Source organism: Callospermophilus lateralis, chromosome 18 (genome assembly GCF_048772815.1).
Source record: "Callospermophilus lateralis isolate mCalLat2 chromosome 18, mCalLat2.hap1, whole genome shotgun sequence".
Classification (NCBI taxonomy): Eukaryota; Metazoa; Chordata; class Mammalia; order Rodentia; family Sciuridae; genus Callospermophilus; species Callospermophilus lateralis.
This window is the reverse complement of record NC_135322.1, coordinates 60,513,297-60,528,385: the sequence shown is the minus strand read 5'-3', so window position 1 is coordinate 60,528,385 and position 15,089 is coordinate 60,513,297. Positions and strand designations below refer to the sequence as shown.

The following is a 15,089-nucleotide window of genomic DNA, read 5'->3' as shown; positions in this document are numbered from 1 at the left end:
CCAGTAGCCCCGTTACAGGGCAGGGAGAATGTTCCGGCTGTGATGCAGGTCCCAGTGCACAGTGCTGCTCTGGAAGGAGCTTGACTTTAGAAATCTAGGGCCCCTTGCAGCTCTGAGCTGGATGAGATGGAACAGAGACAGCCAGGCCTGGCTCTGCCCTAACTGCCTGGATGCCCTGGCCAGCCATGCCACCTTGTGGGCCCAGGTGGGTACCCCAATGGCACAGTCCACTCTTAGGGGGACAGGGGCAGGTACTGAAGCAGGTTTAGGATTCCAGGCATCCAGAGCCTGGATGAGGTAAGGGTGGGGAGATGTCCTTCTTGGTGGGTACAACCCCTTGTGCCCTGGGTACACCTCACCCTGTGGAGAAGGGGCCCTGCTAGAGACAGAAGGCCAGAACATGGCCCCCTTTGCCAGGGTCTAAGAGCACAAAGGGCATTTAATAGGCCTCAAGTGCAGCATGCTCTCAACAGCACACCTTCTCTTATATCTGTCTTCATTTTTGCATTTGGAGATAAAAACCCAAGTCTCCTGGTCTAGGAATAGAAGCTGCTACTTCTGGGTCCAAAGTGCCTCCTCCAATGACAGCCTCTTGTGTGTGGATGATAAATGCTCTGAACTCACCTCCTGGAGCACACGATGCCCTTTAGGACAAGGGCAGGGCTGCGGCCCCTGTTGTCTGTACATGCCCATGGCCCTCCCTGCCACTCCTCCTCTCTGCCAAGCCCTGCCCTAGACACCTGATGCCCTACATAGACAGGCTGGGGGGGGCTGGGGGGGGGAATGGGTGATGCCCAGAGGCCCTAATGGCCCCACCTTCTTTTGACCTTCGCTGGCTCAAGTGCAAGAGAATCCAGGGCAGTAGGGTGGTCCTAGACCTCTAAGTACAGTGCCCTGTCGCCCATTCTATGTGGAAATCATTTTTCATTTGGAGACCTTGGTTCACATTTTCATTCATTCACTCCTCATTCATTCCTTCCCGATACTGAAGAGTGAGTACCCTCTCAGCTCGGGGACACGGTCAACAAGACAGAGTCCCTGCCCTCTTGGAGCCTGTGCTTCAGTGGGGAGAGGGGACTGAGCAAGTTCCTCATGCTGGAGGTAAATGTCGAGCTCTAGGGCCGGGGGTGTGCCTGCACCTGAGGGCGGAGATGACCTGAGGCCTGAAGGATGGGGAATCCACCAGGCCCAGAGTTTCTCTCTCCTGGCTGCACATTGGAATCCCTGGGTGCTGAGCCCAGCCAGGCCTGGGTCCCCTGGAGGTTCTGCTGTAGTGGTGTGGACGTGGGCTGGTCAAGCTTTTCAGCAGATTCTAACATGCAGCCAGGGAGATGGGACAGATCAGTGTGGCAGGCAGAGGGAACAATAATGGGCCAAGGTCCCAGAGCAGAAGGACATCTGAGAGAGGACTGCACTCCTAGGGTCACCTCTCTGATAAGACTATGGACAGGGTGGGGCCAGAGCTGCCGGATGTGCGCATGTGCGGCTATGTCCACCTGCTTCACTCTCCCATTTCCATATGCAGCAGCAGAGTGACTTGAATGTAGAGGATACATTTTTAAAGGACAATAAATAGCAATTAAACAGCGTGACCAGAGCTACCCATCCCAGGGCTTGCTCTTCTTTGCTAATTTCAAAGCACCAGATGGCTACCCAGTGTCTTTTATAAACATACCTGTTTCCCTTCTAAGCATGGTCCTGGGGAAGGGAACCATTTCCAGGGCATGATAAAAGGTTATAAAACCCTCGGTGTGGGCAGTAGGAGGAAGCGCACTCCTCTTCCTGCATCATCATCCTGGGCTGAGAGTGGCCTTGTGAGTCACCCCTGTGTGGTTTGTGACACCCCCATTCTTCCTGGAAGTGGGAGACAGGCTGCTGAGCTGCACTGCGGCATCTCCCAGTCATGGGCTATGACCGATGGGTCAATAGCCCTGAGCGCGCAGGGAGGGAGGGAGGCAGGCAATACTTTTCTGACGGGTCCCTCAGAGTCTCAGATGCCACAATGCCTGCAACTTCTTCTTTCTCATTTAAATGTGGCACTGGTGATGGAACGCAGTGCCTCTGAGCTGCGCCCCCAGCCCCTCCAGCTTCTTTTCAGGAGGTCAGACCTTGGTGGGCAGCAGTCCCCCTGCGGTTCAGACCTCTGCTTCACATCTTTGTCTTAGTGCCAGCCTTTGGCTCTGTGTCGTTAGGGATGCTTCCTTCCACACCAGTTAAGAGTTGGTTAAAACAAACAATTTCAAAATTGTTAAATAGGGGCTCTATCAGACATGGTGAAACCATGGCAGAGGTACACAAATGACCACAGGTGGGGCAAGGCCAGAGTGGCGGGCAAGACCCCCTGCTCTGAAGACTGAGTAATCCTGGCGTGGCTCCTGGCTCCCTGCTCGCTGTGTGGGAGTAGGCTGAACCCCTGCCCCGTGGAGCCTGCAGTGAGGCCGGGAAGGCTCCCTGGGTACTGGAGGAATGAATGTTCCTAGGCCTGCAGAGCCCTAAGAGGGGTCGGGTGACTGTCCAGGGCTCCTTCCAGGAGTGAGCTCTGCTATGGAGAACAGCAGTCACTACCACCTCGCAGCTGCAAATGTGGTTTGGAGATAGGCTGGAGTAGGCTCTGATCTTAGGTGGGCTATTTGGACCTTGGGCACATTCCTTCACCTCAGAGCCTCTGCTTTTTCATCTGTAAGATGAGGCTGCTGGGGACTTCTCCCATGGGTCGCCCTCATCATTAACTGATGTAAGGGAAATAGAGTGCTTAGCAAAGTACCTGGCACCTGGTGTGCATTTAGTAAATGTGAGCCATCAAAATGTAATTGGATTTGGCTTCATTTACATTCACTAAGTCATGAAAACAGTGCTGGAGCCAGAAACCGTGCTGTCGCCTCCTTGCGCCCAGAGCCACCACAGTGCCACCCTAATGGAGGATGACTACTGAAGTCAGAACAAGACTGTTGGACAGCCAGTGGTAATGAACCCTGGGCAGAGACTATTAGGTAAAAATTAAAAATGATGCTGTCAAGGGATATTTAATGTCAGGGAGAGATGTTTAAATATATTAATAAGTGAAGAAAGGAGCGTGTGAATTAGTATTCACATATTCAGCCTCTAAGAGGGTACAAGTGTCCAGATGCCACAGCGTGGAAAGACTTTGAAAGCATGCTACCTGGGAGAAGCCAGTCAGAGAGGCTGCTTGCCATGTGGTTCCATTGACATGAAAAGTCAGGAAGGCAAGTCCTTTGAGATGGACAGTAGGCTAGTGGCTGCCTGGGACTGGGGGGAGGGGAGGGGGACCAGGAGGTGATGGCTAAGGCGTGTGGGATTTCTTTTCTGGGGTGATGAAGATGTTCTAGAATGGATAATGATGATGAATGCATAACTCCATGACTATATCAAAGAAGAATGAACAGAACACTTTAAATGGGCCAATTTTGTGATATGTGAATTAAATCTCAATGAAGCTGTTAGAGTTATGTATAATCTGATTAAAATTGAGAGAGATATGCACATGTGCATCTTATGTTTGCACGTGTGTGTGTAGGTGGGGCAGACAGTACAAATATGTCCATAATGATCAAAACAAGGAAAGCATCATTTTTTCTTAACAGTTCATTTTGAATTTCAATGTCAATCAAATAAGTGCCAAAGTAACTTCTTATTGGGTTTGGGTCTCTCTAGGAAGAAACAGCTGCTCCCCAGCACCATACCTTATCCACATGGAGGGGCACAGCAAACCTCCGGAGGGTGGGGACCGAGGTGAGCCTGCAGTTCTCTTCGAAGTCCTTGTTGAGGTTGGCCAGGTAGAAGAGCTGGTAGAGGCTGTTGTCCTCATAGGCGATGACATCAAACAGGATGCAGTCACCTTCCTCGTAGGCGTTGACATGGTGAAACACCACCATGGCATCTGTGTAAAACTTGGTGGGCACAGGCTTTCTGGTCCTCTGGTCAATGACGTGAATGTAAGTCTGGAAGAAGATGCCCACCTGGTGGTCAGCTCTCCCTCTGAAGCCTGGCATGGTGGAGTCCGGGGACTGACAACACCTGGCCCTACCTGGCACTAGCTCATGATCTGGAGCATTCCCCCTCCTGAGCTCTGCGTCTTCTCAGAAGTACCCGATAGGTAGAAGCACTCAATGGGCAGAGCTGTGCCTTGTTGGTTTCTGTGGCCCCATCTAAGATGGAAGGAGGGATGCCCTGCTGCCAGGGCCTCTGGGCAATGTCTGGGGAGGCTCCCGAGGGTGCACTGCCCCGCATTCCACAGACGAACTCCAGTGGACAGTGACCACATTGGGGAGGACCTGCCAGGTGTCAGGCTCCATCAGAAGCTGTAGTCCCTAAGATCCCAAGTCCCCCGTCCTATGGGTCCCCTCTCCTGGCTGGTACTGCAGGGCCCACTTCCCACCTTTGCCTGTTCCCCACCTGTCCCGGGGGCCGCAGTGAAGCGGACCCAGTGCCAGCTCCAGCCTAGGGGCTGCACCCGCTCACAGGTGCTCAGGGACACCTCCCTGGGCGCTACTGGCTGACCGCACTCCGGGTGGTAATCAACCATATCTGTGGCCATTTTTTTCTTTTGGCAGGTCTGGGCTAACCACCTCCTCCTGAGAGGAAGGGAGGCTCACTCTGGTCCTTCTCTCTTTCCCCAGAACCAAGCTTCAGGTGTTAGGAGGGCTGCAAGGGAGGGAGGCTCTGATTGAGGTGGTAGTGGGCTGAGTAGGGGAGGTGAGGATAGTGGTGGTGATTTTAGGCTTTTTCTCTCTCATGACTGCAATTCCTGAGCCAACCACTGGGATCTTGCGGGAAATTCTCTTTTAAAGTTGGGCGTGGTGGCACATATCTACAATCCAGGCTACTAGGGAGGTTGAGGCAAGAGGAACACAAGTTTGAGGCCAGCCACAATCCTGTCTCAAAATTAAATAAAAAGGTCTGGGGATATAGCTCAGCTTAGTGGCACAGCACCCTTGGTTTCAATTCCCAGTGTTGTAAAAAAGGAAAAAAGAAAATTCTCTTCTGAACTCATTCCAGAGCTTTCCCCAGGGCGGTCTGCTCTGACATGTGGGTTCTGACATGTGGAATCCCCCTGAGACTTTCTGAGGGTCAGGGATTCCCGAGAGGTTCAGGTTAGAGACAGAGAGGACTCCCAAGGTCCTGTTGGCAGGAGCTCCCAGGGGCTGCCTAGGAGATTGCTACAGGACACGCACAGCTTCAGTGGACTTCTGGTCCTTCTTATTTAAGCTGCAAATATTTGTGGAGGGGCCACTAGGCATCAGGGGCTTCTTCAGGAACTAGAGAGACACAATAATCCCAAACTCCTTTCCCAGAGCTCCCATGCTAGTGGGGTGAAGCCCACAATAAATACCAAATCTACAACATGTCAAGGTGATGGGCGCTCCTGAAATAAAGATAGCAGGGTGGAGGTGGAGAAAGCCCCGGGCAGGGTCTACTCAGATGGGCTCAGAGAGGAAGGCCCAGAGATTGGGGTGTCGAGCCACCACCTGGGTGAAGGGCAGGGGGCAGCCAGGTGCAGGTGGGGGAGCAGCCCATTCCATGAGAGGAAGACGATGCAAAGGCCCTGAAACAGGAACGTGTCTGGCTGGTTCAAGAGCCTGGAGAGTCAGGAGGACACCAGGACAGAGCAGGGAGTGAGGGCTTGGAATCGGGGTGTGTGGGGATTCCAGGATCTTATTCCAAGGAAGATGGAAAATCACTAGAAGGTTCTGAGCAGAGGAGGAACCTCAGCTACAACTTTACTCCCACAAGAACCTCAGCGCTGAGAAGGGAGAGGACAGGCCCTAAGGAGGTGGCCAGCCACAGTATGTGTATGTACATGTAAAACTGCTGGCTACTGGGACAGAAGGCTGGGAGGTAGGGGACTGAACATGTGGCTCTAAAGTCATGTATTAGTCGACTCAATAACACTGAGAATTACTTGATATTTTTCAAAAGTAAAGTAATAACCGAAAACAAACACAAACACATACGTGCACACATCACCACGCAGACACACCTGCTGGAGCACTCAGGCACACCTGGACTACAGATGTTTCTCCTGAAGCACGCGGGGGATCCCTCCATCACTGCGAGCAACACAAGGTGATGGCAGGGATGCCAGAGGAGCCGTGTTCTTGGGTGGTGGAGGCTGTGAGGGGCCCAACTCTCCCTCAGGATGAGCTCTTGGTCCCTTTGCAGCTGGGCATGTGGGGACTGGGTTGGTGGCCTTGGTTGCCTGAGGTCAGTCTGTCTCCAGTGACTTACTGAAGTGGGGGTAGAAGGCCCAGGCCTCTTGCCCTCATTCAGGGCTACTCTAAAGGACCATCGGCTTTAGAACTCTGGCAGGTTAAGGCTCCTTCTGGAGTCTGCAAGGAAGCTGCTCTTCTCCCTCCCTCCACGCAGTCTCCTTCCCTGACCCTCCTGCCAGTCAGGCTCCCTCCCAGTCTGCCCCGGCGGCAGGCAGCGACATCCCAGCCAGGCCTCACCTTGTCCTCCCTGTGGAAAGCCATGCAGGAAGCCCAGCTGACTCCCCGCACGTATGCCGTTGCCATCTTGAGAATGTCCAACCTGAACGGCTGCTCCAGAAACACGAGGTAGTTCTCGCTGATTCCAAAGCTGTGGTAATAGCTGGGGGAGAGGAGCGAACGGGAGGGGATGGAGCAGAACACCTCCGTGTGCCTCAGCGGGCTCTTCCCCTTCCTCTTGGCCTCTGCAGGAAAGCAGACCTGGAGTCACACAGGAGCCAGCCCAGGACAGGACCACCACACAACTGTCACCCACAGACTGATGGCTGCTAAGGAGACCAGGCATAGGGCCTGAGAGCATCCCACTCAGGCCCCCCGTGACGATGAGCTCAGGTTCTCGGGTATGAAAGCCTCTGGTCCACCAAGGGAGGCCTCGAGGCCAGGGCTCGGCATCACAGCCAGGGGCTCACCCGAGCCTTGCCTGCTTTGGCACAGTCTCATCTGGACTGTGGTCCCACTCCCTCGGCCCCACTCCCCCACGCCTTTGTGCATGGTCTGTGACTGCCTTTGCTTTCAGCTACAGTGGCCCGCGCCATATGGTCCTCAAAGCCTTAAATATTTACTACTTGGCCCCTTTACAGAAAAAGTCAGCTGCTGCAGAGCAGTGCTTTTCAAACTTTAGCGCTCATGTGAATCATCTGGGGATCATGATAATATGTGAAGTTTAACTCAGCGTGCGGGCTGGGGCCTGAGTCTGCGTTTCCATCAGGCTCCCAAGAGACAGGGGCTTTCTGGGCTGAAGCTCTGGTATTTTGCTGGGTGCCATCATTTGGCATGTATTTCCTAAGGCTTCCACAACTTTCTCCTGCACTGCCTATCACAAGACCCTGGGAAGGGACCGACTTGTGATGAGGGGCTTTTACATATACTGTGACAATCAAGCCAGACTGTCGGATGCCCACTACAAAGCTGAGAGACTGAGACTTGGTGACATTGTCTACCACTGTGGTCAGAGCCACAGGGTTCAGCGAGAAAACATGGCCCCTTAGCCTTGGCTTCCTTCTCTATCATCAGGTCGCATAGCCTCAGTGAAGGCAGAGACCAGGATGAGACAACACAGTGGTGAGGGACAAGCTGACCTTTTGTCCTGACTGGGGTTCCGGTGCCTCACCTGGCACACCTGACACCAGAGGTGATCAGTGTTTGGTTTTCTTATTCCTCTGAAAGGATGAGTCACCCCTGGCCAAAAGGCCTCCCCACCCAGGCCCCAGGCTGGTTCATAATGAGTTACCTGCAAAGGTCCCCACCTCTCTGTGGCCACCTGTGCACGCTGTAAACAGCTGGCTGTAAACAGTTGTGGGGCTGTGGGATGGTCCTTTTCTTCACAAAACAAATGAAGCACAATGCAAACTGAGATGACAAGCTCCTGGCCCGGGCGGCACAGATGGGGACCACTCCGCAGGCCAGTCCCAGCTTGGAGCAGAGGGTGGCTGCTCTTGTGGTGTCTGTGTTCCTGTAAGCTGCAGGCCCCAGGGTGTCACCTGATCCCCGAGCCTCACTGTCCTCCTGGGTAATATGAGGTGGCAACAGATGCCTAGATACCCCCTCCTCTGGCAGTCTAGGATTCTGACTGGACCTTATATTCCTTGAATGAGATAATTAATGAGATTTTTGCTTCAAGAATACTCATTGTACCTTCTGACCTGAGGGAATCACATCTCCCAGCACAGCCTGGCAATTCTCTCAGAAGTTTCTACAGGACTGTGGGGGCAGGGACCATCAGGATCACATATGTAAACTAGTTTCCTAAACCAGAAGGTCAGGTCAAGCACCCTCAGAGTCCCACACTGCCTCGAGTTCTGCATGGCAGCCCTCATAAGGCCCAGTCTCCTGGGTGTGGTTCCTAGGAGGGTCCTGGACAAACACAGGCCAGAAACCTCACCCTCTTCCCCCTCAGGAACATGCAATTCCCGTTGGCCTGGGCTTTGCTCCAGGATCCCAGCCCTAAGTGGAGAAGGTCCAGGAGGCCCAGAGAACAGGGTGGGGATTTGGAGTAAATCCCAGCAGAGCTGAGCTCCCTGAATAATCCTGGGAACCTGGCTGCAGAGCTGGGGGTGAACCCTGGCCATGCGAAGATTGTCAAAAGACTTAAAACATGGATGGATGGATGGATGGATGGACAGACGGATGGATGGATGGATAAACTAATAAAATAGTGGAGCTTAGAGAAAAGGTTGAAATAGGACAAAGTAATGGATGGGTGGTGGGTGGGTGGATGAAATGATGAATTGATGAAGGAGGTTAGAATAGTGAGAGGATTCCTTTCTTCCAAAAAGAATTCCAGAAACTACTCTTTTCTTTTAAAGGAGGAATTTGAGTTTATGGTCATCTGAACGCCTACTTGATGGGGAAAGTATCATCAAGTGCTGGGTTGTAAATAAAACCCACTACTCCTCAGCAGGAGCTGCCCTTGGCCAGGTGGGCTTCATTACGTGCCCCAGAAGGACCTACCTGGCACTGTGGCAGGGATCTTAAATATCACATATTTTGTCTTCCCCTTGTCCACAATGGATGTGCCCATGTTGAGAACATCTCCAGCCCCATCATAATGAGGATGTGACGTTGCCAGGTTTATAGCCACATATTTACGATAATCAACCTGCAAAATAAGACAGCCTCAAGGTTTTTAATGGGGAGAGGTTGAAATGTCTTGAACACCTGACTGATTCTATGTTCAGAGAGATGAGGGGGATTTTTGCACATCTCCAGATTGGAAATTAAGAGAATTACCTGAGTGGGTGTGGACCCTTGGATCTGATGTAACCCTGTGTTGGGAGGGGCTCCTACTGCAAAGGGGTAGAGGAGAGTTGGTGAGCCTGTGTGACTTCTGTGGCGTGATTCCCCCCTGCGGCCTGTCCCCGCCAGGGCCCTCAGCATGCAGACAGGCTGTCTCACCGTGGGAGGCTTGAGCAAAGACTTTGGCAGAGAGACTACAGCCTTCCAGCTAATCCTGGCCACTGCTCTGTTAACTCATTTAGATTCACCCCTTTTGCCTTCCACAGAACACAGGGCTCCGGGCCTGTCTCGTGCCATTGTTCTGGGGATAGAGAGGGCACACAGCCCTTTAGTCAAAGTGAAGCTCCACTCACAGGCTGAACAACAACCCCTGCTCTGCACAGGCCACAGCTGCAGAACCATGACTCCCCAAGAACAGCGCACCCTCCAGCCCAGAGTCAGGGAGGGCCCTGTCCTTTCCCGTTATTTCCTCTTTTGTGGAAAACAGGCATCAGTTGGACCTCCGCCACCTAGCTTAAAAGGAGCGGGACATAATTCCCCAGCTAAGAAAAGCACTCCCTTTAACAGGTCGTTAAAACGCCTTGTGAAGACACCGGGGCTTTGAACGGCCAGCTGAGGAAAATGAAACCCGGGTCTATTGATTTTCACAAAAATGTTGGATTGATTCTGCCCAGGAAAGGCATCCGCTAGGACATTTATTTTTATGCCCTTGCTCTCTGCCCAAGGCCTCCCTCTGCAGGTCAATACGGGTAGGGCTGCCAGGAATCCTGGCACTCCAACAGCCATTCCAACGTCATCAAGCTCCCTAGGTGCCAAGAAGTGTGGGTTGAATTGTGTCTTCCAATAAGACACTGCAGTCCTGAACCCTGGTACTTATCAACGTGACCTCATTGGGCAATAGGGTCTTTATAGTAATTAAAATGAGCTCATACTGCATTAGAGTGGGCCCTAAATCTGATGGCTTGGGAGTTTATGCAAGGTGAGAAATTTGGACTCAAAAAACTTAAGGAGATGGCTGTGTGGTGATGGAGGAGGAGACTGGAGCAACCTGCCTACAAGCTAAGGAGCACCAAGAATTGCTGGCAGCAATTGCTGGAAGAGACAGGGAAGAATCCCACCCTATACCCCCTCATAGAAAGCCTGTCCAGGAAATTCATTTTTATAAAAGGAAAACAAACCAAGGTTGAGTTAGGACCTCATCACTCATGTTATTAGAAAGCAAACTCCAAGTGGGAACACCTTGATTTCAGACCTCTGACCTCCATGACTGAGAGTAAAGCCCCCTAGTTTGTGGAATAGTCACGCATTTCTTAGTGATGGGGACCCGCGGCATTATTTTGGGGACAGAGATAAGAAACATCAATATATTTTGTTGTTGTGTGAACATCACAGCATGTTCGAAGACAGACCAAGGTGGTTATAACATCGCTAGGCAATACAATCATGGGGCCACCATCGTTTAAGTGTTCTGTGTTGACAGACACATTGTCATGGGGCACAGGACGTGCTTTGTTGCAACCACTATGGAAAATCAACACACCCCCAAAGATGAAAGCACCATCCCTGCCCACAGGAGCTTAGAATTTAGTTCCAAGCGTGCTAGGGGCAGCCCAGGATGGAATGGCACGTGGGGGGACCTCCGATGAGCTCCTGGCAGCCCAATGGGTCTCGCCAAGCATGCCCCGCCCTTGCATGTGGAACTGAGGTCACTGAAGTTCTGCTGATACCTTCTGCAGGGTCTCCAGTGTCCATGGGTCGATTTTCCTGATGTAGTTCGTCTCTGTGGTTGCGTAGAAGTCGTCTCCACACTTCATGATGTTGATCAGGCAGTTGTCTGTGAAGTCAGGGATGGTGTGGGACAAGTAGGAGAATGCTCTGGGGAAAGAAGCGTATCAACAGGGTCACTGGCTCTGCCTACCCAGCCAGAAAGTTCTGCCCTGAGGATTCTAGTTTTCCTATCACTATAATGCTTAATTTCAACTTCAGGAGAAAAAGTACTGGGTCTCAATGGGTTCTTTTTTTTTTTTTTTTTTTAGAGAGAGAGAGAGAGAGAGAGAGAGAGAGAGAGAGAAGAGAGAAGAGAAGAGAGAGAGAGAATTTTTTAATATTTATTTTTTAGTTTTCGCCGGACATAACATCTTTGTTGGTATGTGGTGCTGAGGATTGAACCCGGGCCGCACACATGCCAGACGAGCATGCTACCGCTTGAGCCACATCCCCAGCCCTCAATGGGTTCTTAAGGAATCTTGAGGACTCAGATATCTGGTTCCCCAAAGACAATATTACAGTGAGTTACAGGGAGTTCCTAGGTCACCCACTGATCCCTACTGAGCTCTCAAAAATCCACAGGTCTCTTGTGCCAGAGCCAGCAAGAGCTGGCGGGTTGTTTCCAAGTGCTTGGAGCAGCTCTACAGAAATCGCACACATGCTGTAAGGGCTGTCAAAGCAACATAGTGAATTCCTGCTTTGTCCACACTGGTTTTCTCAAATTTGGCTAGGAAATTAGTTTTTTTAAAAAAGGAACACAAGTGAGTGTTGAGTTAGGAACTCATTATTCATTTTTATCGGAAGGCAGACTCCAAGCAGGAAGGAAGGAAACCCAGAGGGGTTCACGGTGCAACTGGCAATCCTAGGTCCAGGTCGTGTACCCCTTCTGACAAGGGGTGGCAGGAGAGGCTGCTCCGCAGCTGTGGTCTTAACCCCTGCCACTCCTTTCTGGCTGGCTCCTTCCAGGCTCTGCCCCATTTATGGGTGTGGGCACAGCACTTCCCTGTGCAGACAGCCGATGCCATTTCCTGAGAAGCAAAAGCAATCTTGCATCTCTGGACCAGTGTAGCCCCAGCCATTTCATGACCCCTCTTTGTCTGAAGAGTATCAGAAAGAAGATCCTGACAGCTGGCCTGCTTCTCTGGCCAAGAGTTTAACAGTTGAACCTGTGATACCTACATATGCATCAGAACCTGATGATCTGAAGTCTCCCCCACTTTGTCTCCACCTGCCAGTCTCCTCTCTCCTTTAAGCATCCTTTCAGACTTGACGCCTGGGCAAGCAAAAACTAATCTAGATTTCCTCTGCCTTTGTACACAAAATGAAGCACTTATCAATATGTCTTGGAAATGTTCCCATATAGAGTGTCCTCCTTCCTCTTTACTTCAGCATGGTGCTTTCTTGTACAGCTTTACTGTTATTGATTTAACCGCTCCTCTGTTGATGAGCACTGGGGTTGTTTTCAGTTTCTTGTTATAACAAATGACGTAGCCGTGAATAACCTTGTTTGTACATTTGTCACTTCAGACACGAGCAAGTGTATCCCTTGACCAGAGGGAATGTGCATTTGTAACCTTGACAGATGGTTCCTAACTGCTCTTTCCACAGTCGCACGGGAGAGTACCTAACAATTTGTCAAATGCTCTCTGCCTTTCTTGCTACCAGTGATCAAGAATTATCAGCAACTATGGTCAAAAGGCCAGCCCCGTGGAGTTTTTATCCACCCTAAAGAAAACCATCAGAGGGGAAGTACTGGTTGTTCGGACTATGCAGGGCATCAAAGAGCATGAAATTCAGTCAGATTCTAAATGGGCAGTTACTTGGAAAAGATGTTTTTGCAGGGGTCCGGGTAGGCCATTGTTCCAAACTCCGACACCACAATCCTGTTGGCCTCGATATTGGCGTTGTAGGTGTCACTTCTCAGATATTTGCTCCTGTAATGGACCTCACCTGAAAGAGAAGAACCAGATTAGTCCCTGGTTGGCACATATAGGGCTTTACAATCTCTGTCCTCCATTTTGGGGGCTTTATGAAGGAAGGGGGAGGTCAGCTCACCAAGATAATTTCCTTCCATGCAGGTGCTGGCATCACCAGCACCCGGGGTCCAGTTTCACACACAATCCGCCCACTTGAGACTCACAACAGTGAGACATGCTCAGTCTGTCTGTCTTAGCTCCATTTCCATACGAGGGAGCTGAGCTCAGAGACGTGCCATTGCCTGGCCCAGCACCATCTGGCTGTGTACCATTCCTTCTGCCATGTTGGTGTACCCCCAGAGGTGGCACAGGCTTGGAGGACTGGCCTAAAGGCTGCATTTCCCTGGGGCCCCTCTCACTGTTGGGAGTCCTGCCTTTAGAAAGCTGGGTGGACAACTGCAGCCTCCTGGAGTAACACTGATATCTACCAGGGGCCACCTAATCTTCTGCTCTGTATATGGAGGGTTGGAGCTGTTCTGACTGGGTGACCCATCCAGACCCTAGAGCAGCTCTATCTCACTGCACAAAAGCAGGGAGCAGATCCCTTCATCAGGACCAACAGGAAAACAGCAGATGATTCTAGACCTTATGGGTTTCCTATAGCTATTGTAACAACTTGTCACAAAATTTATGACCTAAAACAACAAACACCATCTTACAACTCTGAGAGATATGGTCTGAAATGGGTCTTTCAGAGCTAACTCACGGTGTCCATGGGGCTAATTCCTTCTGTGGGCTCTGAAGGAAAAATCTGTTCTTTGCTTGTTCTAGCTTCTGGAGCTGCCTGAATTCCTTGGCTTATGGCCACTTTACTCCAACACCTTTCTATCATCTTTGAGTCTGATCCTCCTGTTTTACTTTTTTTTTGGTACATGGTATTGAACTCAGGGGTGCTTCATCACTGAGCCACATCTCCAACGCTTTTCTGGATTTTATTTAGAGACAGGGTCTCACTGAGTTGCTTAGGGCCTTGCTAAATTGCTAAGACTGGCTTTGAACTCATGATCCTCCTGCCTCAGCCTCTCAAGCTGCTGGGATTGCAGGAATATTCCGTCATGCCCAGCCCTGCCTTCCTTTATAAGGACCCTGTGGTTATGTTAGGCATCTAGATAACCCAGGGAAACCTCCCATCCAAGATCCTTAACCTAAGTACATCTTCAAAGTCTTTTTCCATGTAGAGAAACAGGACATATTCTCAGGTTCCTTTTGGGAAGAAAGGAGGGGAGAGAGAGCTCAAATCCAGCTGGGAATGCTCAGGAGAGGCATCATTACCCCAGAAAGTCTATCTCATGCTAGTCAGAATGGCAATTATCAAGAATATAAGCAATATTAAATGTTGGCAAGGATGTGGGGGAAAAGTACACTCATCCATTATTGGTGGGACTGCAAATCGGTTGCAACCTCTCTGGAAAGCAGTATGAAGATTCCTTAGAAAACTTGGAATGGAACTATCATTTGACCCAGCTATACCACTCCTCATCTATACCAAAGGACTTAAAATCAGCATGCTATAGTAACACAGCCACATCAATGTTCAGAGCAGCTCAATTCATAATAGTTAAATTGTGGAAGCAACCTAGATACTCTTCAATAGATAGATAAAGAAAGTGTGGTATATATACACAATGGAATATTACTCAGCATTAAAAGAGAATAAAATTATGGCATTTGCAGGTCAATGGATGGAGTTGGAGAGTATCATGCTAAATGAAGTAAGCCAATCCTCTAAAACCAAAGGCTGAATGTTCTCTCTGATAAGTGGATGGTGATCCATAATGGGGGAGAACATGGGGAAAATGGAGGAACTGTGATTGGTCAATGGGGAGGGAGGGTGGGGAGGGGGTATGGGAGCAGGAAAGATGGTGGAATGAGATGGACATCATTACCCTAGGTACATGTATGACTGCACATATGGTGTGATGCTACATTGTGTACAATCGGAGAAATAAAAAGTTGTGCTGCAATTGTGTGCAATTAATCAAAATGCCTTCTGCTGTCATATATACCTAATTAAAATAAATAAAAAAATTTCTTACCAAAGGAAATATAAAAGGCTTGGGTACTCATAGCCCTGCAGACCTATTTCTCAGCTCTTAAGATTGAG

The 15,089-nt window shown here is 50.5% G+C and overlaps 2 protein-coding genes across 2 annotated transcripts in view; both read right to left on the bottom strand.

Annotated features, from left to right (window-relative positions):
* The window catches only part of Gan (gigaxonin), a 383,888-nt gene that overhangs the window by 87,841 nt on the left and 280,958 nt on the right, over nucleotides 1-15,089 (bottom strand). The gene's annotated exons all lie outside the window — the stretch shown is intronic.
* Nucleotides 1-15,089, bottom strand: part of Bco1 (beta-carotene oxygenase 1) — a 30,097-nt gene that overhangs the window by 8,611 nt on the left and 6,397 nt on the right. The window contains exons 3-7 of the mRNA XM_076839062.2: nucleotides 12,830-12,959; nucleotides 10,970-11,117; nucleotides 8,958-9,105; nucleotides 6,468-6,691; nucleotides 3,702-3,959 (exon numbers count right to left, since the gene is read on the bottom strand). Coding sequence (XP_076695177.2) covers nucleotides 3,702-3,959; nucleotides 6,468-6,691; nucleotides 8,958-9,105; nucleotides 10,970-11,117; nucleotides 12,830-12,959 — 908 coding nt within the window. The remainder of the gene's footprint in view (nucleotides 1-3,701; nucleotides 3,960-6,467; nucleotides 6,692-8,957; nucleotides 9,106-10,969; nucleotides 11,118-12,829; nucleotides 12,960-15,089) is intronic.